Source organism: Pteropus alecto, unplaced genomic scaffold (genome assembly GCF_000325575.1).
Source record: "Pteropus alecto unplaced genomic scaffold, ASM32557v1 scaffold76, whole genome shotgun sequence".
In the NCBI taxonomy this organism is placed as follows: Eukaryota; Metazoa; Chordata; class Mammalia; order Chiroptera; family Pteropodidae; genus Pteropus; species Pteropus alecto.
Genome location: NW_006443138.1, coordinates 29,685,258 through 29,710,170, shown reverse-complemented (window position 1 = coordinate 29,710,170; position 24,913 = coordinate 29,685,258). Strand labels below are relative to the sequence as shown.

The 24,913-nt window shown below is 38.2% G+C and overlaps 1 protein-coding gene and 1 pseudogene across 1 annotated transcript in view; one reads left to right on the top strand and one right to left on the bottom strand.

Annotated features, from left to right (window-relative positions):
• The window catches only part of ERC1 (ELKS/RAB6-interacting/CAST family member 1), a 480,046-nt gene that overhangs the window by 10,993 nt on the left and 444,140 nt on the right, over positions 1 to 24,913 (bottom strand). The window contains exon 19 of the mRNA XM_015598545.2: positions 23,234 to 23,422. Coding sequence (XP_015454031.1) covers positions 23,234 to 23,422 — 189 coding nt within the window. The remainder of the gene's footprint in view (positions 1 to 23,233; positions 23,423 to 24,913) is intronic.
• Positions 3,084 to 3,203, top strand: LOC112472407 (annotated as a pseudogene).

Genomic DNA, 24,913 nt, shown 5'->3' with positions numbered 1-24,913 from the left:
AATCCAAACTTAGTGTATGTTCTCCAATAAGATCTTCCGTTTCCTAGTATCTGCTTTCTAATACTTGCAGGCTAATTTAATCACTGCAATATTACAGCGAAAAACACTGTCTTCTTGCTTACTTTCTTAAAAATACCATAACTATATGTAGCACATAAGTTTACACGATCCCTTCTCTGGCTATAAACAATTTTCTGTGTATGCATGGAAGCTTTGCATCTAAAAACAAACTATAACAAAATTAAAAACAGTTCCAAAATAAAAATTTCCACTAAACTGCAAAACAAATTTGTTTCTTTGAATCCTGCAAGCTCCTTGTGTAACTTATGCATTAAACCTCATATCTCAGCACCTTAGTTTCCTACATATACAAAATATCTACTAGAAAATCTTCTTCAAGCCTCTTGGGCACCTCAAGATTTAGTGAAAAAGCCCTATTTTCACGAAACCTTCATTTCATTAAGATACTCTGGAGAGAGGGGCTATTGGAATAATAAATGTATAGGTGTGTACGTTTATCTACCTCCAGTAGATAAAATATAAAATAAAACGCTCAGCTGAAAGAAATAGGGATTTGATAATGTAGATTAGGCTGACCATGAGGGCAGCAAGTCTGGCTGCTCCAAATTTCCTGCATGTGGGGTCTGGTACTATTAGTGGCAAAGGACACAGCACTTAAGATGGCTCAGGGCCATTCACGGTATAAGTAACCAGTGATTCTGAGGAAACGGTTACTAAGGTAATACAGACATGAAACTTCCTGCCTCAAAAGAACCTCAAGACAGTCTGTGTTCTTCCTTCTCCAGGCTAGCCTGAGCCCCTCTCCATGTCCCTGTCCCTTTGACTGAACCTGTGTTTCTGACATCTCCCCTCTCCCCACCCCCACAGTCTTTCACTGGGGCTTCAGAGAGCACTCTCATCCTGAAAAGATCTTCTGAATCTGCATCTCTCACAAGTTAGTACCAGGTTTTTGCTTTCTTTCACCATCAAACATCTCAAAAGGATAGTCCGCATTTGCTACCTGTTTTTCATTTCCCTCCTTAACATTTTTAGTTTTTGTCATTTCACCAAAATTGCTCTCAAAAGATTACTAAACTAAGACCTTTACATCGAAAAGTATAAAACACTATTTAGAGAAATAAAAGATATCGTAAATGGAGGAATACAACATAATCATAAATTGGAAGACTCAATATTGTAAAAGTGTTAATTCTGCCCAAACTAATCTATAGATTCAATGCAATCCAAATCAAAACTCTGGCAGGGCTGTGTGTGCGTGTGTGTGCGTGCGTGTGCGTGTGTGTGCGTGTGTGTGTGTAAATTGACAAGGTGATTCAAAGTGGAAGTGGAAGTGCAAAGAGCCAAGGATAGCCAAGCAATCTTGAAGAACAAAGCTATAAGAACATGAAGAACTGTCATGAAGAAGAGTATTACTATACAGCTATAGTTGTTAACACGGCTTACAACTGGCACAAAAACAGACATATAGACCAATGAAACAAAAAGAGAATCCAGAAAAATAGCCTAAATCTGGAAATAACCCAAATGCCCATCAACAACTAAATGATAAACTGAGGTATACTCATGCGATGGAATATCATACAGCAGTGAGAACGAATGAACCGTATTTATATGTAACCTAATAGATGCGTTTCATAAACATGATGTTGATGAAAGAAGTTAGACACAAAAGGATTCGCACTGTATGACTCCAGGTATATAAAGTTTAAAAATAGGCAAAACTAATCTGGTGTTAGAAGTCAGGTTACCCTAGTAGGGTGGAGGAGTGACTAGAAAAAATGAATGACAAGAGGCTTCTGAGGTACTGGGAATGTTTCTGCTTCCTGTTCCCAGTATTCATTATGAGTGTGTAAAAATTCACTGAGTTGCATATATATTTGTGTACTGTTTTGTATGCATGTTACACTTCAAAACCAAAACAACAACAAAAAGCAACAAAGAAACATCACTCCAAACCCAAACCTCAAGGATTACCTAACACCATAATCCAATGGTCTTTATTCAGTCTTCATCCTACTGGAGCCCCTTCTGTGATATTTGCCCCTGATAACACCTCCTTCTAAAATCTCTCTCCCCTCTTGACTGTCTGGCTCTCCTTGGCCTGTCCATATATTTCCTATCTGACCTGCTGCTGGTCTTCTTTCCACTTCCTTTCACATATGTAGGGGTTTCCTGAACTCTAAGGACACTTTCCTCTGTTCTTCCTCTTGTGTAATAACCTTTATATGACCTGAATTTATCAAGCTATGTCAATACAATTATAACTCCAGTTTCCTCCTCTCTTCTCTCCTGAGTTTCAGAGTCACGTTTTTCAAATGCCCGATAAACATTTCTTTGTGAATATTCCACTTCTACATCAAATCGTATTGCTCATACTATTTAAAAAACTGTTCTTTTCACTTAATAATTACTACGAATAGTTTTTCACAGGATTAAATATTCTTCTAAAACACATAATTCTTCTGTGAGATTCCTGTTACTGCCCTTTTCAGGCTGCTTCTTTTGGTTTACGTTCTTCATTGCTGATTATCTTCTGGCCACAACCCTAAATACAAGCTCTCATATCCTAATACCTTTTGCTTATTGTGATGGCTTCATAATCACTGGTTTATAAGAGTAACCTTTCCAAAACAGGTGGATTAGGTTCCCTCCTCTTCTTCCAATATCTTAAAGGATTTCCTACCTACAAAACGGAGTCCAATCTCTTTGGCATGGCAGCCACAATCTGGTAGCCCTTTCTTCCTTTTCCAACTTCATCTCCTGGCATATCCCTGCTATTCCTGTCTTGCTTTTATTTGAATGTGGCTTTCTCATCCTAGAATGTGGACAGCCTTACCTCCTACACACCTCTCTTCCCTATCTTATTCGTCCTTCATGGTTGAGCTCAATTGCCCCTCTTCTCTGTGAAACTTTCTCTATTCAGAGGTGAATACTACTAAAGTGTTAATTTTGTCTTGTGTGTCAGGAGCTGGCTATATGTTTAATTCTCCAACTCTTCTGCAAACTTCTTGATGAATGCTGTCTAGCAAAATACCCTGCACATTGCAAATGATCAAAAAACGATCTATGGCCATGCCACCATGAACAAGCCCGAGCTCGTCTGATCTCGGAAGCTAAGCAGGGTCGGGCCTGGTTAGTACTTGGATGGGGAGACCACCTAGGAAGACCAGGAGCTGTAGGCGCAAAAAATAAAAAATAAGAGATTGTAAGCTGACAAGGTCCTTGCAATTTGTGAGGTCAACCAAGGACTGCCTTGCCTAAAATAAAACAAATGAACAAATGAACAAACAAACAAACAAAAAATGACAGGTGAATAAACTAAAGAATAGATGCTAATCCTAGGGGAAAACATCGATAACTTTCTAAAGAGCTTTTTAAGATAAAATCTGAAGCATCTCCAATCAAGACTGATGGTGCAGACCTTATAGCAGTGCACATAAACTATACACTGTAGCATCCCACTTTGTTTAAAGTTTTCAAAAGATGGAATATGGGACAAATATAAGATACCAAGGTGGCCTCTGGCAGGAATTTTCTGGCTTTGTCTCCTGAATGTTATTATAATGTATTCCGTTCTTAGTAGCTATTCCAGCCCTCCATGAACTCAGAGTAGTAATATGATTTCTAGAGGGACTTGAGCCAAGAATCACAAAGGCAACAGCAACTCAATCTGAATGCTCAACGCAACACACATTTGAAGTGTGTGCAGCAGACGGGAAAAAGAGAATGCTTCAGCCTCCACCACCGTTCAGGGGAGAAATGGAAAGAGGAAGCTCAGAAGGAAAGTGAGGTGTTTCAGAGATGATGTTATACAACCTCACGCCCAACAAAAACATTATGAAGGGCTGGCTGTAAGGAAAACCACTTGAGCTCCTTTCCTGCTTTCGATGTTAGGATAACTGTCAGGGAACAGAGCTGATGGTGTGAAGAATGATAAGGGACATAGCTGGGCTGGATGGAGGAATAGAATTATAGCTGAGGGATGGACTGACTGATTCAGGGAAACTGCCTTGGACATTTATTACTCAGCACAAGTCTGATTTTAGCATAGGTATAACTTTTCTTCATAGCCGAGTAGAGACATCAGGGAGAGCTAACAGATATCTACAAAATAAGAAAGACTTAAAAATGAGAAAATAACCTTGTTTCAAGGTAAATTACTCTCTATTTCATAGTCACAAAAAAAGATGAGGTGAAAGATGAGGATGTACAGATGGATATAAAGAAGGGACGGTTACTAGAGGTTACTGAACGAAGTCAGTTGTGGTTGGCAATGACTCAGATTAATTCCTTTCTGTAGATGGTTTGCTGGTGGGCAGTAAATTATACAGAGGTGATTATTTTGGTTTAAGCAGACAAGAACATGAACTTGAGGTTTAACAGCTAGGTCCCAGGATGCTCAGGCCATCAGGTCTGAGCTGTAAACTGCCATGATCATTGGAGTTTTTCGGAGACGGTGGATTAAGCTGAAATGAATGGTCCTCTATCCTGTCCAGATATGGGCTACAGCCTGCAGCCCAAATCTACAGGCTGTTTAACTACAACTGCTTAGGAAATATGAAGACATAAAATAACTTCCGAGTTTGAATTTTTGAACAACTAGAATAAACGAAAATGTATTTTGCCACAATAAAACATCAAATATAAAACTCATGTGGTCACAGGGATCTGAAAGCAGAGCAGATATTTCTTGCCCAGTCATTTACTTTTCTACAAGTATTTTGGTCACTTTTTTAACTTTGTAGAATCCCTCTAGCGTTTGTACTAGGGAAAACTAAAGTTGCTCTTGAATAATTTGTCCTATGATTATTTCCTACAGATTAAGACAAATATTTCAAGTCTGAGTTTGCAGCTTGAATCTCCCAGTTTTCCTTCTAATATCTCCACCCACCCAGACTAAAGCCACTGCCACCATGGCCCTGGGTTCTGTGCAATGTTGGCAAGAAGCGGTAATGATCATGACGTTGCTATTGGGCCTTCCTGTCGTCCTCCTCCTACCTTGTAATAAACTCCTTTACCAGGCAATGTCTGAGAATGTTTTTATAAGAAGGAAAGGCTATTGTTGCTTAGGCCCAAAGTAAGTGAGACATTACTGCTTTCATGACTAATATTGAACAAAATCTAAAAATAAAAGCAAGAGTTTAGTTCCATTCTACCAAGGGGGCCTGTATATACATGACCCACAGTCAAAGTTCCACTGCTGAGCTGCCTGATATTCCACAGTAAGCTTCTCAAGATTTACTTGGTGATATAAAGGAACTTTCTCCTTTCCTTCTTTCACAACAGAAGCGTCAAGGTAGGAGGGAACCTCGGCCTCTCAAAGAATGAAAATCATACAATTATTTTCTAGTATTATCAAGAGTACTTTATGACTGGTACATAGTAGAGGCTCCCTAAATATTTACTGAATCAATACTTGCCATATGTGTTAGGGTAGCTAAATTTTTCAATGTTACATCATCATGTATTTTTACCGTTAGTTTTCAAAGGTTAAAAACAAAACAAAAACAAAAATAAACCAAGAGCTTCTCTGCTTTCCAGCTATGGCACTGAAAATTCTGCAGTGTGAGACTGGCAACTTCCCTAGTCCTGAAGGAAATATAACAGTTAAGATTTTTTGCGAATCTGTATTAATACAAAGTACATCTTTAGTTTTCTGCGCTATTGCCCTCCTCTACAAAATACCAAACAGTGAAACTGCTAAACCTAAAAGCAGGTTAATACCAAAGTTTAGACTCATCAACCTGGGAGGCAACTAATAGAACTACCAGTTCAATTCTCTAACCTTACAAGTCAGCTGAGGCCTAAAGAGGTAGACAGGCTGGTAGAGTTTAGACTGACAAAGTATTTTATTTGCCTCAGGAAAACTCATGTGTTATCTCCTTTCAACCCCAACCAGTGAGTGGTTAGGAGATCAAACTCTACAGACTCCAGATACTCAAGATCTCCACGAAGAAAAAAAGGAAGTCTCCCATGCCTCTGAGGAAAGAAGTCTGGTCTTGCTAACTAACCACCAGACCTTAGATTTGTCATATCACTCACTGTTGCTTATTGTTCTTTGGAAGGTTAGAGTCAGTCATGATTTCATGAAAGTCAACAACTGAGAGGTCAAGTAACTGAGGTAAAAGTAGACAAATAAATTGTGGTCGGTGGCAGTCTATAGGACCAAAACACATGTTGCTAAAATCTGTCAGTCCAAATTAATCTCCTTACATATAGCAGGAGCTGGAACCAGGAAAGTACAATGGATGCTAACGATCCAGTTTTAGATAGTTATCTGTACATAAACCAGTACAAACTTGCTTTCTGATGATTCTATTATGTATTTGCAGATGTCCTAATGTACTAATGTCTTGATTTCTAACCTACTTATGTCTAGACACTTATAAAACGCTAGTTGCTTTCCTGCCTAAAGCATTCTTCCCTGGCTGAGATAATTTGAGTTTTTCCTATGTGATATTTTGTGGCTAGAAGAACCTCCCTAGTTATGGTCTTCCTTGAAAGGTTATATCTTGATATAGGTGTTATACCTTCTCTGGACAAGAAGGGGAAGGGAGGAGACAGAGTATGGCAAGAAAACAGAAGACACGGCTACAAAAGATAAAAGTGAAAACAGAAACCCTACTCCCCAAAACCCAATAGGAGATTTACATTGGTCTGACTAGGCCCCCATACATTAAATTTCAAGAGCCAAGAATCATTTCTCGTGTAAAAATGTTTCTGGAACACCACTGGAACTGTGATGTGGCATCCCGCTCAAAGAACAAGCCCGTTGTGACTGCAGCAATACTACCATGTTGTATAATTGAAATTTGCTAAGAGAGTGGGACTTAAAAAAAGGTAAATATGTGAGGTGATAGATGTATTAATTAACTAGACAGATGGGGGGAATCCTTTCACAATGTATACATGTATCAAATCATCACATTGTACACTTTGAACTTCTTAAATTTTAAGTTTTCCTCAATAAAGCTGAAAAGAAAAAGAACAAGTCAATTACCCATCTGGGTTAAGTGCTTAGATAAAGCATAGTCCAGAGACAAAGGGGTGGCATCATCTCTACGAGGCTTTACCAGTCCAAAGACTTGAAGAGGTACTACTCAAGGCTTGAGAAAATATGAGGTGTTAAAAACAAAGAATTGGATTTCTCAGCTAGGCAGCATTTTAACATGGTTGTCTAAGTTGATTTGATAATATCTCTCATATTATTATCTCTTACAAAGCTGTGAACTGACATGAATAGAGACACTCAAATTAAGGGCCTGTCATTATTGAAATAGAGAAAATATTTTCCTCTTTGCCAAAGAGATCCATCAGAACAGCAGCAGGGCTCTGGGAAACTCAGATGCAGCCAGGCTAGCTAGTCAGCCCAATGTATTTGGTTTGGCTCTCAGCAATGAAGAGTGTCAAAACGGAGAGGATGAAAAAAAAAAAATAATAAAAATAACAACCCAAACAACTAATAAGAAATCTAATGCTGAAACTGTCGGGGTGGCAAGAACAAGGCTTTGTTACAGCTGAAATTTAAGTGCTAACCCAGCCCAAAGCCTAATCCACGTCTAGCTCATCCCTCTGGCCAGGCAGAAGAGAGAAGTTTCCTCCAGGCACAGCAGCACGTGCTCGATGTGCACTCTGTCCAGGACCGCTGTCTGCCGTTTCCAGCACACAGTGTCTGATTCTAGAGCCAGTGTGATAGGGAGACTGGCAAGGCTCCCACGGAGAACTATGGATCTTGCTTGACTTTTTCTCTTTTTAGTGCCAATCTGATATATTCTCTGGGTAGAATCTCCCGACTCCCTGATGAGATGACAAAATGACTCTGCAGTGTGGTACAAGCTCCAGGCCCAGTGATTCAGAAGGACCACGGAAGGGGGTGCCATTACTGACCAAGGCTCTGGGGTCATGTGGGCTGTTCTGAGTGATGTCCTGGTACATGTGATTATCTTATGAAGGACCATGTGCAGTGGTGAGGGACAAGCACAATATGATGACATGGCAAGTTGCATCTGATGTGGCTGACATGGAGAAGGCTGGGTGGGGTGGGGTTCTGAAGTTGCATGTTACTAAATTTGGATTGCTAAAGGGAACAAAGTATGTGATGTGATTTGAAAGCTCTGGGGAAGGTTGGGGTTGAAAGAAAAATATTCCCACAGCCCCCTAAAGCTCAGAGAATTTTGCAGTCAAGTGTTTACTTAGGTGAAAAAGGGTGAGAATGTGAGACTCCAGAGATACTTCCAGTCCAGTTTGGCTCTATGAATGCCTGAGGCTCACCATATTTGTGAGCATAGTTCCCCCAGAAAGTGTGGGTAAAAAAAATGACATTCCAGGGCTCAAACGGCCCCACACAGCTTTATTTCCACATGGAAGGAATGGCCAAACATGGGAAGGAAAGTCCACACCAAAGCGAGTACTTCTGGGAAGTTTCACCCAGTTTACTGAAGAGGAGAAGGATCCCAAGATCTCTTCTTCCTACTTCTTTTCCAGAGGAAGTAGCTGGAGAGAAGGTGGCCTCAACCTTCAGAAACAGCCAAGTGAGAAAGCGAGCTCTCCATGGGCAAGAAAAGATGGAGGAGTCATGAGATCACCCCTCTGTGCACCCCCGAGGAGGCTGATCCAAATAAACAGCCCTAGCAACTCTTGCATGTGGCTCTTTCCAATGATCCCGATGCCCACAGGACTTCTGCCTGTGAGCTGCAGAGTACTAGATAGGGCTCAAGAGGTTCAAGTGACAGTGCAGCGAGCAAGGGAGGTGCTGGCAAAGCTACAGCCTTGAAGGAGGTTAAAGGAACTTCTTAATAGATATTTTAAATCAAGAAAGTCACAGTGCTTGGTCAGCACACAATGCCTGAAACAGCAAGCATCAATCTGCCAGTGTCCCTTACTAAAACATACACTGCTTGAACTAGAGGGTAAATGCCCTTGCAGCATCTTGCAGACGATTTAACATTGCTGTAGGAGAAATCAGTTATTACTAGAGCGTCCTTTAACAAGCTAAGAGGATTTTCTTCCAAGGGGACTGCAAGGTGGAGTAGTGGGTAAAGGCTGGAAATGAAAGGAAATGTCCAGTTCCACTTGTGCCACTTAGCTTTGTCATCTTGGGCAAGTCACTTCAGCTCTCTGGCTTAGCTTCCTTATGTGCAAAAAGGGGAGATTGGATGATCTCTAAATTCTTTCCAGCTTTAATAATTTTTGAATAAATAAAACTCGTTCCTGATTAAATAACATTAGAACAGTGAGTGCCAACTGAGAGCCTGCAGGCTATTTCTAAATGGGGTTTTTCAGCTCTTGTGAAGGCTTCTCACTGCACCTTCTCTGCATGTCATCATAAGATGCTAGAGAAAACTCAATATTTTATTTTTCCCGTGATTCCCTACCCTCCTGCTAATTGCATTCTGACATCCATCTGTGGTAAACTTACTTTTAGGAATAAATATCTACTGACCCCAATTTAGACAAAGACTCGCAAAAGGTTCCTGTGATCTCCCACAGACGCTAAGCGTATCAGAGAGCGGAACGTCAGAGAACCCTAAGGGCAGTGATGGCTTATCACCAGGCCTGGGGTACACTGAGGAGGAGTTTCATCTGGCTTTTAACCTGGCAATTTTGTCCTTTTCTGAACTCTTCTTTTCCCAGTCCCTCACTAATCTTATCATTCTAGTGTTCGGGTTCCCTGAGCATTCTAAAGTGACAGTGACAGTGTGCTATACCTGCATTTAAAAAGGTAGTGTGCCTTGGAGAGATGCTTGATTCAAAGGAACAAATCGAACCCGTGAAATTTCAGGCGTATAGGCAGGAACTTTATCAAACACCTCATCATACTACTTTTAAGTCACTATCAGAGCATGCTTTTTTGTTAAGTTGGCAATAAAATGTTAGTGTCTAAAGCTCGGCTTAGGGTTTACATTAGAAAAGGGTAAGACTTTTTTAGTTTGATAACATTAAAACCACTATTTATCTTTAACAAGAACCCCATGAAAAATCCCATCAATCAAAACCTGATTTTTAGGGTCACTAAGTAAGTATCACTGAGATTTACAGCAAGACCTGTTATCTGCAGTGGGAGAGCATACACTAGATAGGGGCATTTTCTTTGTGCCTGGAAGGTCTTTTGTATAAAAAGAGGTATTCGAAGCAGTAAGATAGCAGTTATAGCATGTAGAAGAATACCACAATCTTATCCCCAGAAAATTCCTGATTTCATTCATTTACCAAATGCTTTTTTATCTATTACACAGCTTTTTAAGAAAGGTCCAGTTACTAAGTTCTTTTCACATGGTATTTGGGACTGAAGTCACCAGCAGGCCCCACATCTCCCCTAAGGGACTATTCTGTAATTAGTGAATGTGAGTAACAGATTCTGCAGTCATGTCCCCCACTCCCCGCAACCTTTTAATCGGCAGGGCCACGGCATATATCTGGAGCGTTGCTTCCAGAGTCTGTTTGGAAGTCAGTTGTTTGAAACTTTGAAAGAATTACCTAAGTAGTAGCTAGATTCCCAAGTAGTCCCCATGAGACTATTCACCCGTAACGTTTGTATGGGCTGAATCAGGCCCCCTCACCCAGCTCATGTTGACCTACTAACCCCCATGACTGCAGAATGTGACTGTATCTGGAGAGGTGATTTAAAGAGGTGTATTTAAAGAGGTGATTAAATAGATGAGGCTGTGAGGGTGGGATCTATTCCAGTCTGACTGGTGTCCTTGGGTAGAGGAAGGAGAAATATGGACACGACAGAGACACCAGGGATGTGCGTGCGTGGAGGAAAAGCCACGCGAGGACACAGAGAAGCTGGCCATCTGCAAGCCAAGGAGAGAACCTCAGAAGAAACCACCCTTGCTGATACCTTGTTCTTGGACTTCTAGCTGTTTAAGTCATCTAGTCTACGGTACTTTGTTACAGCAGCTAATACAATATTATCATAGAACCTAACTACCATTCACAACATTTTATATACAGCTAGAAGATGCCTTGTGAGTTTTAACTCCAAACACCAGAAACACATCTTCACCTACCCCAGTGGCAAGTATGTCCTGGTCCCATCTTTCCTGTATAGCAGTGGGAGGGGTTCAGGGAGAAAACCCCACTTCTATGGCAGTGGCACCCACAGCAGGATGTTCTTACAAGGGTGCAGGAGATTCCCGTAGAGCCTCAGGGAAATCTAATAGCAACAATAGTTAGCACAGGGGAGTCAGGTGGGGAATGGCCATACTGTTTGTGTGCATGTAAACTGGAGACTGCTATATTTCAGGGTACACTTCTGATTTTATACCTGGGAAGTCATGCCCTACTTTTTCTAAGTTTACAGAGGTTTCCCCTAGGGCATTACTGTTGTACATAGCCATTGTTACTATAAGAAGTTTTGTATTCTTCAGGGGTGCTGAGGCAGAAACATGGTTGAGAGCCTCTGGCATACACCATAGTAGATCCTGTCTCTAAGAAATTTAAGTTCTATTTCTAGACTGCCCCACCAAATCTTTTTGCAAAGAATCAAATAGTTTGGAAGAAAACTAAGGACAATTTATTAAAAATGCTCTGACTAGACTGGAAAGCTATCAGCTCCAAAGTCTGTAAGTTCCACTGGCTTTAAGTTTGCAGTGCCTACTCTGGTCATGTTTTTTGGCATTCACAAGGATTGATTTTCTTCTTTGCTCAGTTGGGGGAGTATTATCTTTGAAAGTTGACATTGGAGACGACAGACCCATGTTTAATGTACTGAATTGTAGTAATTGTCAAGACTCATTAAAATTCCAAGATGGTAAATAATTGCTGCTGCAGGAGCTCTAGGGAATCAGGAGTGCTAACCTTCTTCTCCCATGGGAATGCTTTAAACACAAAGGAAAACACGCAAAAAGGGCAGCAAGAAAACATTACCGTCCCTATAAATGCAGAGCTTTGTAATTAAAAAAAAGATTTCCATATTCATATGTCAAGACTCTAAGTGCAAGACCAAGCTAATAAAAACTAGACTGAAAAAAGGTTCCTGCATTCATTGCTGCAAAGCTGAGGGCACATGAGACCCGAATTCAGAGTAGGTGCTTTATGTTCAATTTTATTTAGTTCCGGCAAGTTGGTGGCAGGCACCAGTAATGACCAGCTGTCCTAGTCAAGAAGTGTGGGGGGAAGACCTGTAGACAAAACAGAAACAGCAGAATTCCCCTTCTCTGAGACAAGCGAAGGAAGGACATGGTTGAAGGGATCTTTTGTATCAAAAAAGGTTTGGTCTAGCTAAGTCTCTTAATACCCTTTCTCTCTACAAACAAGATTATTCTACATTTAGTGTAAAGTATGTAGTTTTGCCCTTATTTAACTGTATCTTTTCATGTGTACACCATAAGGCTGCCCTCGGATTGGTAGTGAATCGAAATTAATGCTTAAAATCTGTGCAATTTCAACTATGTAAAAGAGTTTCTTATCGCCTCTATTTTCAAATCCTCATTTCCTCTTCCTTTACCCAACTTAGTTTTAGAGGATTTTATCAAGATGTAAAGTAGCAGCTTTGTGTGCTAGGGCCCAATTTAGAACACAATAAGTCCGTTCCCTCTTGTGTCTGCCCAGCTCTTCTGTATCTTCCCCCTCCTTTTTTGGGAACAAGCTTTTCTCTGCCAGATTTTCAGCACCCAACTGGCAAGATATTCTGCTCTTTGCAGAATAAAAAGGTTAATGGCAGCTGTCAGAGGAAGGAGAAAGCGCCAGACTGTGTGAGAGCAGAGAGGAGAGAAAAAGTGAGGTTACTCCACAGGGTTTTCCTTGTAAATTCATCAGGAGAAATACACACACACACACACACACACACACACACACACACACACACGCTCTCACTCTCTCTCTCTTTCTCTCTCTCAGCCCAGTCCTTATACAGACACACATTTATCTTCATGGCTCTGCAGTTCTTTTTGCTAGATTGCTGATTTTGCCTCTCCCAGCCTCTTAAATTCTGCCACTTAGTTTTTTGGACAAGAGCTGAGGAAACAAGTTCAAACATCACAAAAAGAAGAAAACCAGATCAGAAACATTCAGGCTGGGAACCAGAACAAAGTTTGTTGCCCCACAAAGAATCATTCTTCTCTTTTCTTTCTTTCTTATTTTTTCTCCCTGCTTCCCTTATCCCTTGGCCCCCGACAGCTCATATGTCCATTTGGCTCACTCGTGTAGTACAACAATCTGTGCAAATGCATTCAAGAAAGAGAGTGGAAAGTCATGTTGTGACTGATGATTGATGCATTCCCTGAGTGAGAGTGAGGACTTCAGGTTCTGTGCCCAGTACTGCCCCAGCATTCACACCCTCTGGTTCCCCACCATGAAAAGAGAGGGGTATGTGCCAAAGAGTGATTGATCAAAATCGAGAAAACAAATGGAAGAAGGGATCCAAGGAGAGGACAAGACCTTAGCCAAGTTTTAGAACAATACTTCCCTGAAAATTAAAAATGGAACTGAGCGCTGGGAAAGGGAGCTGGAGTCCAAAGCTCTGTGATCCAGGGAGCGGGCTGGCATTCATGGTGGGGAAAAAATCTGTACTCTTGGAGAAAGGACCATTTTTAGCTTTTTAGCAGAATCTGCCCATCAATCAAACTGCTTCAAAAAGTTCAAGAAGAGACTGGTAGTGGGGTATGATTTTTCCTGTTTTTGTTTTAAATTAAACAATCACTGAAATATAGCCAAATGCACAGACCTTTAAGTGTATAATTTGAATTTTGATAAATACATACACCCTCATGGCCATCTCTCCAACCAAAGAAAGTTCTTTCCAACATCCCAGAAAGTTCCTTGTACTCCTTTTTCAGTTAATTCTTAGAGGCAACCAGTGTTCAAATTTCTACCACCATACATTAGTTTATCCTGCTCCTGAATGTCGTATAAATGAATTCATATATCAATTACATATTATTTTTTATTTGGCTACTTTTGCTTAACATAGCATTTTGGAGATTCATTCATAAAGTTGCTTGTATTAGTTCATTCTTTTTTATTGCTGAGTACTATTCTGTTGTGATATATAATAATTAAAACGAATATTTGGGTTGTTCCTAGTTAGGGGTTTTTATGAATAAAGCTGCTATAAACAACCTTGTAGATGTCTTTTGGTGGACATGTTTTCACTTCTCTTGAGTAAATAAGAATGGAATTGCTGGATTATAAAATAGGTGTACATTTAATAAGTCTATTTAATAAAACACTGCCTAAGAGTTTCCCTAAGTCTTGTACCATTTTAAATTTTCACCAGTAATGTATGAGCATTCTAGTTGGTCCACATCCTACCATTTGGTATTGTCAGTCTTGTTAATTTTAGCTGTTTTCGTGGGATTGTAGTACTATCTCGTTGTGGCTTTCATTTGTATGAGCATTTTTTTTATGCTTAGTTTGTGTATCATCTTTTGTGAATTGCCTGTTCAAGTCTTCTGCCCATTTTTAAATTATGTTGCTTTGTCTTTTGTAACCGATTTTGAAAATATCTTCTTGATACAAGGTCTTTGTTTTATATATAGAGTATTTTCTCCCAGTCTTTTGATGAACAGAGTTTAAAGTTTTAATAAAGTCCAATCTTTCATTTTTTCCTCCATATTAGTGTTTTATGTCTCCATGCCTGCTGCACTGGGGGTGGTTTTAGTACTATATGTGCCATTTTGCTAATATCTGGAATTATAACACGTATCTTTATTAAGCCTTAAAAACAACCATCCATTGCTAATCCTTGGTTACACAGGCCCAATTTTAGAACCAAAAAATTAGCCTTACCAAAAGTTCAGGGCTATAAAGGTTTTATAAATGAAAATTGCAATTTCAAAAATATTTAACCATTCAACATTTAGGTCATATACGTTTACTGATAAAATGAGATGATCTGTATCAAATGTGAACAATATTGACAAATTCGACAGGGTTGAGGAGGGGGCATTAAGGGAGGGCTCAAAGAGTTTTTCAATCTCTCTGAAAAAAAATTGTACAACATTCCTTTGAAATTTGTTACATGCTCACAATTCTAGAGTCAGATTTTATCTATGTTTAACTGAAACTTTTAAAATAATTTAATATTCTCTCATTATGTACTCAATAGAAATAGGAAAGACAAGAAACAGGCCTCCTCACCATTCAGACAAAAGCCTTCATCCTATAACTGCATTCTATATCTTTATAATTAATTTTTCTATGTTAACTGCCCTTTCTAAACAACTATTTATTTTTTAATACACCTATCTTCTTCTATTTAAGTCATATATATATATGTGTGTGTGTGTACATATATATATATGTACATATATATATAATTTTTGTTTTGGTAGGAGGTAGTGGATGTATCGAGTTTGAGCTAGGGTGTTATTCAAATACAATCTTAAAATTCTGGGGGGCTATTTTACATTCCCTTTACATCAGAATAATAGACAATCAGGGTTAGAAAAAACCTTAGAAATAATCTGACAAATCATCTCCCAATGGTGAATTCCTTCTGCAACCCAACCGAGCAGCTCGTCCTCTAGAGAAGAACCTATCTCACATGTGGCTGTCCATTCTTTTTGTGGACAGATCTAGGAAGTTTTTCTTTCTGTTAAACTAAAACCTGCCTTGTTACGTCTATCCACTGGGTGGACATTGAACCAGTCTATATAGAAAAGTTCATTTTTGTCAGCTGTGGGTAACATCTTGGGGTCACTTGGTGAATACACTTCCTAGTATTCTCAATATTGTTAAATATCTCCATTTTCATAGGATGGAGGATGAAAATCTGAACCCCAGACTTATTGACTTAAATTTTTTAATAACTTTTTATTTTCAAATAATTTCAAACTTGTAAAAAAGAATGAATTTGGATCACAATCTTACACTGGTCACAAAAATGAACTTAAAACAGATTAAAGACTTAACCATAACACCTGAAACTGTAAAACTCCTAGGAGATAACACAGGGAAAAAGCTCCTTGATATCGTACTTGGCAATGATTTCTGAATATAACACCAAAAGCACAACTAACAAAGGCAAAAATAAATGGGACTACATGAAACTAAAAAGTTTCTGTATAGAAAAGAAACATTTAACAAAATGAAAAGGCAACCTATGGAATGGAAGAAAATATCTGCAAATTATGCATCTGATAAGAGGTTAATATCTAAAAAATATAAAGAATTCATAAAATTCAATCTAAAAAACAAACGATCTGATTAACAAATGTGGAGAGGAACTGAACAGACAGTTTCCAAAGAAGACATACAAATAGCCAACAGGTATAGGAAGAGGTGCTTGACATCATTAATCATCAGTTATAATCCACAAATTGAAACCACAATGGATACCACTCACATCTGTTAGAATGGCTATTATCAAGAAGACAAGAGATAACGTGTTGGGAAAAAGAGTATGGAGAGCAGGGAACACTTGCTTGTGCACTGTTGGTGAGAATGTAAATTGGTACTGTCAGTATGGAAACAGTATGGAAGTTCTAAAGAGTATGGAGAACAGGGAACACTTGCTTGTGCACTGTTGGTGAGAATGTAAATTGGTACTGTCAGTATGGAAACAGTATGGAAGTTCTTCAAAAAATTAAAAAATAGAACTACCATGTGATACAGCAATTCCATTTCTGGGTATATATCCAAAGGAACTGAAATCAGGCTCTTAGAGAGCTTTCTGTACTCCCATGTTCATTGCAGCATTATTCACAATAGCCAAGATATAAAAATAACCTAAGTATCTGTCAACGATGAACAGATAAAGATGTAGTGTACGTACGCGTGCGCACACACACACACACACACATACACAGTGGAATATTATTTAGCAGTGAGAAAGAATGAAATCATGCCTCTTTGTGACAACTTGGATGAACACTGAGGGCATTATGCTAAGTGAAATAAGTCAGACCAATACTGTATGATATGGCATATGTGAAATCCAAAAAAGCCTAACTCAGAGAAACAGAGAGTACTCTAAGTGGTGGTTACCAGGAGCTGGGGTATTGCAGAATTGGGGAGAAAGTGGTCAAAGGATACAAACTTCCAGTTTTAAGATTAACAAATTCTGAAGATCTAATGTATAGGATAGTGATTATAACTAATAATACTGTATTATATACTTGATTGCTGCTAAGAGAGTAGATCTTAAATGTTCTTACCATAAAAAAGAAATGATAATTATATGATGGGATGGAGGTGTTAGCTAATGCTATGGTGGTAATTATTTTATAATATATAAATGTATCAAATCAACATGTTGTATGCCTCAAATTTGCACAATGTTGTTTATTAATTATGTCTCAGTAAAGCTGGAAAAAAATTCTTTCAGATCTCAGAACTAGAAACAGTCATGGTTTTGCTGGACTACCGGTTTGTTTCACTCTTGTAGGATACTGTAAACTACAAAACTAATCACATTTCTCCCTTGATGGTGCTTGATCGCTCACCCCTGGATTCACCATTTTTTTTTTCCCTAACCTCCTTTCCCCTTGATATTTAGAATGATGGAGATGGAGAGTTCTTTAGTAGATTATGGTGTTCATTTCCTCTCTGAGAAGCACTGCTCCAGAACCGCTCAATTTGGAGTACTATAAGATTTAGAACTGAGTTTCTGAGTACTCGCTCCATTATTCTGGATCACGTTCCCCATTAACCTTAAAGCTGAATGAATATAATATTGTGAATATAACTTCTAATTTTATATAAGAAGTAAAACCCTATGATGTGGACTAGAAAAAAATTCTTGAAGAAATAAAATAATGGCTATTCTTTCACGTATAGAAGACATTTAAAAACATGCTATCCATGGCCATAAAGTATCTCAAATGTGACCTGGTCCAAATTTATTTAGTTGTTGGAACTTGACAAGATTGAAGCTAGAGGTAAAAATGACCTTAAATCCATTATTTGAACGATACACGCTTGGTAAAATCTAGAGACAGAAAACTAAAGGAATAGAACCCAAATACTTAAGTTTTCAAAATATAATTCACATTCACCTGCAAACCAAAATATTTAAAGCATACACAATTAACTATAGGTACCCAAAACAAATCTATTTAATCTATGGGGACTATCTGGCTCTGGTCAGTGTGTATAAAAATCACAAAACATAAAATTTCTTCAAACTAAGATACTCTGACCCAAGAACAATATTATGCTCCAAGTTAGTTTCCACATTCACTTTATAACTATATGAGACATTGCATTGGTAACAAGTTGAAAAGTTGAACTCTATGGTTACAAGGAAATCATGATATACAACGTAGCAGTGTATGAATAAGAGAGCCATAGGAGACTTATCAATGTTTCCTCATCTCATTGTGAGTTGAACACAATCACTTGCAGCTATGAGAAAGATTACACACATGAGTGTGGTCTTTCCAATACCTGCACCTGCAAATATCTGGAGTGTTCCACCTCGCTGCATCTTTCTGAAACTAAGAAATTGATATGTAGCCTATGTTCAGTATAATCTTTTAAAAACATACACATTTATGTTAAACTCATTGCTATTACTCTCAAACAAACCAGGACCCAAATCCTTGAGCTCTATGAAAATAACTGTTTACATTTATACTGAAGGGAAAAGCCATTTGTCTGAAAAGTTTTAGTTGAAAATTTCCCACCATTTTCATGTAGTTCTATAGTGCTCAATCTAAGAACCGATAACTCAACTCCTTGAGTAGATGTTGGTTCTATGTTAGTGTCAATGCTGGATTCATGGGGGCACAAAGTTTTCCTGTCCGAGAGTTGTCAAGAAGGCTTGCCAAAGAAATGAAGGTAGCTTATGTAGGAGGAGAGAGTAGAAGTGTAGTGTGGGAAACATGGACCTGGTATTTTAATTATGAGCTATGATTCTGGAAGATAACAGACAGTGGTCAAGTAGGGGACTTCCTAAAACAAACAGATGTTTAAATCTAAAACTGACCTTAATAAAAACTTTTTCTTAGTACTAGATACTTTGTACTATAACAGCACTTGACTTTGACATTATCTTAATCTATTTCTTCAAAGAAAGCTTCTTTAGGGCTCTGGAACCACATGTAAAATGGTATAAGATTTATATTTATCTAAAAAATTCAACAATGCCTCTTCTAACACCAAGTAACAAAAGGGCCTGGGTTCAGCAAACAATAATGCAAAGAAAGATAGCCTGAATAGTATGATATCATTTATTTCAAATTTGTACCATGTTAAACAATACTGAATATTGTTTATAGAAACAAATGTATATTAAAAGGTAAAAGTATGGACTCTAAAACCGTACACCAACTCAGGACAGTACTTGCTACTGCAGACGGAAAAGGAAAAATAAAACTAAGAAGGGTAGGAAGAAGACTTCATATTTAGCATGTTAAAAATTCTGAAGCAGATATAACAAAATAATATTTGTTAATTCTGAGTACAAAGGTGATATTATATTAATTTCTGTTTTTTTCTGAATGTTTGAAATATTTCATGAAAAATAATCTGGTACAACTACACACACAAAAAGAAAAGAGCCTAGGGACCAAAACTGGAACTAAATATATATTATGTAAAAAATGGCAACTGTAGGTTTTCACAGAGGAAACTTTCTTCTGGGATCCTTTGCAAAAATTTTTTGTGACTAAATTATAAAATTTAAGACTGCTCTCTTGGATTACAAAACATATATGGAATTACAGGAAATTTGAAATTAAGAAAGCCCAGATATGACTTAAGATGTACAGTCAGAATTTTTCATGTTCAAGATTCTAGAAGGAGGGAAAATTCCAAGGTTGATGTAGGGCCCAAGGTTGACGTAGGCTGATTTTTAGTAAAATATTAACTGAAAATAATGATGATGGTAATAGCAATAACAACTGTCATCTATATGCACTTATAATTCTCACAACGTTATGTGCACTGAAAGATAAAGCTATAGGCAGAGATATTAAGAAAACTGAGATAAAACAGATAGGCAGTGGAGGTAAAACACTGCAAATCTAAGTCTGTTTGACTCTAAAATGCATGTCCTTAACTCCTGTACTACACTGAAGCTGACATGAATAGCACACTACACTAAAGTACCTGTTATCCATGCACCCGTCTATCAAATTCAATCCAATCAAAACTAATATATCACGCCTAAAGAAAACACCAAAAAGTATAAAATTTGGGTGCAGACTTATAAAACTCAAAAATTAAAAGTCACCGCTGTGAATAGATTCAAGAATTTTCCAAAATTAAAAACAAGAAAACAAAACAAAACCACAAGTGGGCACATTATTTTCAAATTGTTGAAAACAAAAGATAAAAAGAAAATCCTGAGAGTGGTCAAGGAAAAAAAAAAAAACATAACAGGAAAAAGAAAATAGCAGACTTTTCAAAAGAAACTATGGAAAATGGAACAGCATCTTTAAAGTATTAAAAAACAAAACAAACTGTCTACCGAGAGTTCTATATCTTGAGAAGTATCTTTCATAAAGAAAGTATATTAGTTTGCTGGGGCTGCCATAATAAGATGGCACAGACTCGATGGCTTAATGACAGAAATTTATTTTCTCACAGTTCTAGAAGTTAGAAGTTCAAGATTAAGGTGTTGGGTAGGGTTGGTCTCCATGAGGCTTCTCTCCTTGGCTTACAGATATGCTGTGTCCTCACATTTTTTTTTTCCTCTGTGAGCATATTCCCCTGGTGTCTCTCTGTATGCCCTCGTTTTCTTTTCTTTTAGGACACCAGTCAGATTGCATTAGGGTCCGCCCTATCAGCCTCATTTACAGGCCCTATCTCCATATATAGCCACATTCTGGAATTCAGGGCTTCAACATATAAATTTTTTTTTGGGAGACACAATTTAGTGCATAATACACCACTCTATGTAATCCCAAATTCATGTCCTCCTTACATGCAAAACACATTTACCCCCACCCCAAAAGCCCAAAAGTCTTAACACATTCCAGCATCAACTCTAAACTCCAAATTTCATCTAAATATCATCTAAATCAAGCGTTGGGTGAGACCCAAGGTATTCATCCTGAGGCAGAATTCCTCTCTGGATGTGAACCTGTTGAAACCAGAAAAATTATCTACTTCTAAAATATGATGATGGAACAGACATAGGCTAGACATTTCCATTCCGAAAGGAGAAACTAGAATGAACAGGAAGAGATCATGGGTCTCAGGTAAGTCCAAAACCTAGCAGGGCAAATTCCATTAGATTTTTAGGCTTGAGAATAATCGTTTTTGGCTGAATACTCTGTCCTCGAGGCTCTCAGGGGTGGCAGCTCCAGCCCTCTGGCCCTCGGTGGCAGCCTGGCCTATTGAAACTGAGGAGGTAGCCTTGGCCTCTGGGACCAAGGAGGAAGAGATAGTTTTGCCCCCTTGACCTGCACCCTGTGTGCCCTGGTGGACATATGCGGTCTGCAAGAAACTCACTTTAAACATAAAGACATAGCTTAAATGCAAATACATGGAAAAAAAGATCGTCTATGCACTCACTAATTTAAGAAAAGATGGAGTGGTAACATTAATATCAGACAAAGAATACTTCAAAGCATAGAATATTATTGGCTTTGAAGAGGGACATTACATAATGATAAAAGAGTCAATTCATCAAGAAGATATAACAATTTTTAATGTGTATGCACTCAATAACAGAACTTCAAAACACATAAAACAAAATATGATAAGGTAAGAAAAATTAACAAACCCATAAATCTAGCTGGTATGATAGCCAGTTTCTAAGATGGCCAAGGAAACAAAACAATTCTGGGAAATCTTCGGATGCCAGGTTATATTTCTATAGGCCAGGCAGTTACAGAGTATAGTGTCATGACTCAGGTCATGTCTGAGTGGTTCCTGACATCAGTAGCTACTAAGTAACACTGACGAAATTGTCTTGGGTTGCCAAATTAATAATCAGCTCAGTCTGTACTAAGCATTCTCTACATACATAGTATTATACTAGGCACTTTGGAAATACAAGACATGGTCCCAGCAGTGAAGAAACAAGTTATCTAGATGGAGAATTATGAAGTAAAAATTTCTAAAGTTAACTAACCGTGCGCTGTTTCCAGCGGACCATCAGTTGCATTTTCACTACATGGTTATTCCTATCAAAAGGAGCTATGAAGAATTCAATTTAATTCTGTCCTTTGTAATTCTTTCTTCTCCTTCAAGAAGAAAGATATTAAAATTTCTATGGCAACATGCTAAATTTAAGAGGCAGGCCTTATTTTTTCACATTAAAAAAATAAGATGGATAACTAATCAGAGTGTTAAATATGTCTATTATTAGGCAATATACACAACGTAGGGAAGTAAGCACAGCTCTAGGATTCCAGTTTTCAGTTCTTGACCTGAGGGTTGTCACTGCTATCTTTAACATCATACCATGGGATGTTATGCGTTTAACACAATTTTGCTTCATACATTATGAGTAAACAAATAATGTTCAATGATAGGAATTATCTGGCTGGAAAATAGGGTATAGCTTCAAAATTCTGATGAAGACTTTTAGAAAATTTATAACACCTGTGCATCTAAGTCTTTTGGTGTATGGTCACAGTACTTACGAGGGGCTGGATATCACTAACCCCTATTTGAAAACTATCTTAGAGTTAATGTTTTTAAAACTGCTCTACTTATCTTCTATTTTTAAGTGTTTGATTTTTCTTTCCTTCACTTTCCATGTCTGGTCTCTATCCCTATCCTCATCCTGTTTTCTCTGTTTCTTTTATTCATGGTTTTGTCTCAAGACTAACCTTCTCATTTACTTATTAAACTAAAAAAAAATTACAACATAAAAAATGAGAGCCAACAGAATTTTACAGGCAGCAGTAAGGAGAAAATATAGCATAGGGTGGTAACCTAAGCTAGTTCATCTAATGGTTCTTTTACTTAAAAACTTAGTATGTTGTAATCCACAGTTCCCTAGAGACAAGTGAAGATACATGCTACTGACTTGTCAGGAATTTCTTCTCCAAATATCCTTAATTTGGACTTTCCTTTAGTGGCCATAATTATTACTGGCCATCACTTCTATGAAATAATGTATGGTATGTTAACAGATTGTCCTTAACCCTCTTTCTTCTAAATTAGCTCTGAGACTTGAGCAAGCTTCACTGAGAGAAGAATTTAGCACTTTTTTCAAATGGTAATTCCTAATATCTGCTGAAGAACTCACCATTGCTAAGATTCTGGCATCTGAGCACTGAATTCTCCAAGGTAGCTCTTATTGCATCAACCTAAGTAGCAGCTGAATTTTAATAGGGTCTTGTCGAAGTTCAAGTGAGAGACTTACCTGTTCCTGGGTCATCTTCTGCAGTTCATTCTTCCACGCTGCCTGGTCATCGTCCAAGTTATAGGAAGCTGGAGGAGTGAGCCCACGAAGGATCAGGGGGTCTCGGTCATGGCAGAGGGCTGTCAGGTGTCCAATATACAATTTTAATTTGCTTCTATTTTGGTCAAGTTCTAAGAGGGGCTGGATGATCTGAGGTGAAAAAAATGAGGAAACTCAAGGTCAATCTGAAACGAGAAGTTCAAATATCTTTATGCCTCCCAAATCAAAGAAGACTGGCCAAAGACTAAAGCTCTTCTAATTAGTATTGAAATCTTAAGAATTATAAAAAGAAACAGTTCCACACGCTTGCACATTTACAACCATGATTCTGGGAGATGGGTAGGAAATGCTGGCTTAGTATATCGATAGGAGACTGGGAGTTCCACACTTAGGGGATTAAGCACAGAACTATCTTATTTTCACAGACTCCAGTTACCTCACAATCTCTCCTCCCATTTATTTATGAGTAGGTTACAAAAAACTGCTAGTGAAATTTGCTCATCTGAAAGCCTGGACAACATATACTTCATGTGTTCCTCCATCTCTTGGAATGGAAGAAAAATTCTGTCTCTGGAGAAGGTGCATGTTTTCGTTGGCCAAGAGATGTGATGAGTGAACTCATTATTAAACCTGCCTCATCCTGGCTTAAGCTTCCTGCATTCTCCAATATTCTTTTTAAACAGTGATTGATAAATCCTTGTATAACACCAAATACCTGACTCACAGCCAAGGACTCTCTGAAATTCTCTCAGTTATAACACTGGTTCTGTTTTTCTTGAATAGTAGTCCTGCTCTCTCTCTCTCTCTCTCTTTTTTTAAATATTCACTTTACTCTGGATGAACAACTAACCCCTTGACCCCCTTTGGAAGCACATTAAGTGACAGATGACTTCTGCCCCCGAATTTCATTTGACAGCTCTCATGATAATACTCTGGTCAGGTACTTGGTAGCTGGTCAAGGCCTGGGGTGTTTAGGAGCAGTTGGGCCAGATCTCACATCTCAGAAGAACGAAATATTAGTGCAGCATCTGCTTGATACACAGCAGCTGTGAGAGCTGCAAAACATTGCCAAACTGCTGGCAATTCTCAAAATATTCCCAGGGTTTACGAGGCAGAGGTCTGCACCTGCTGCATGTCACTAGGCTGGCATTTTTCGTCAACAGGACACCTCTGACCCACCTAATGAATAAGGACCTCAACAATCTTCAAGTCAACAGAAATAAGGCCTGCTATTACTTTCAACAGTGACACTGATTTCTCCCTGGCCTCTTCAGAAGGCTGATCCTGCTGCTTTCCTTTCTTTTCAATAACTTTTAAAAGAAATATTTAATTTTTTATTAGGAAATCAACACATATTTTACTCTGAAAAATAGGAGAAAAAGCATAAAAGAAATAATAAAAGAGCCAATAGGTATTCCATCAAGAATATCACTTGAAACATTTTAGTAATTTTCTTCCAAGTCTTTTTATAAACTTATATTAATCAATTTTTAAGAGTATGAGACTTCGCATTTTGCTTGATAGATTGTTTATCCATTTAATGTTATATTGTGAGTACTATTTATAACATTATACATTACCATGGTTTTTAATGGTTGCTTTATAAATATGCTACATTTTTTTTTTTCTAATACTATATTC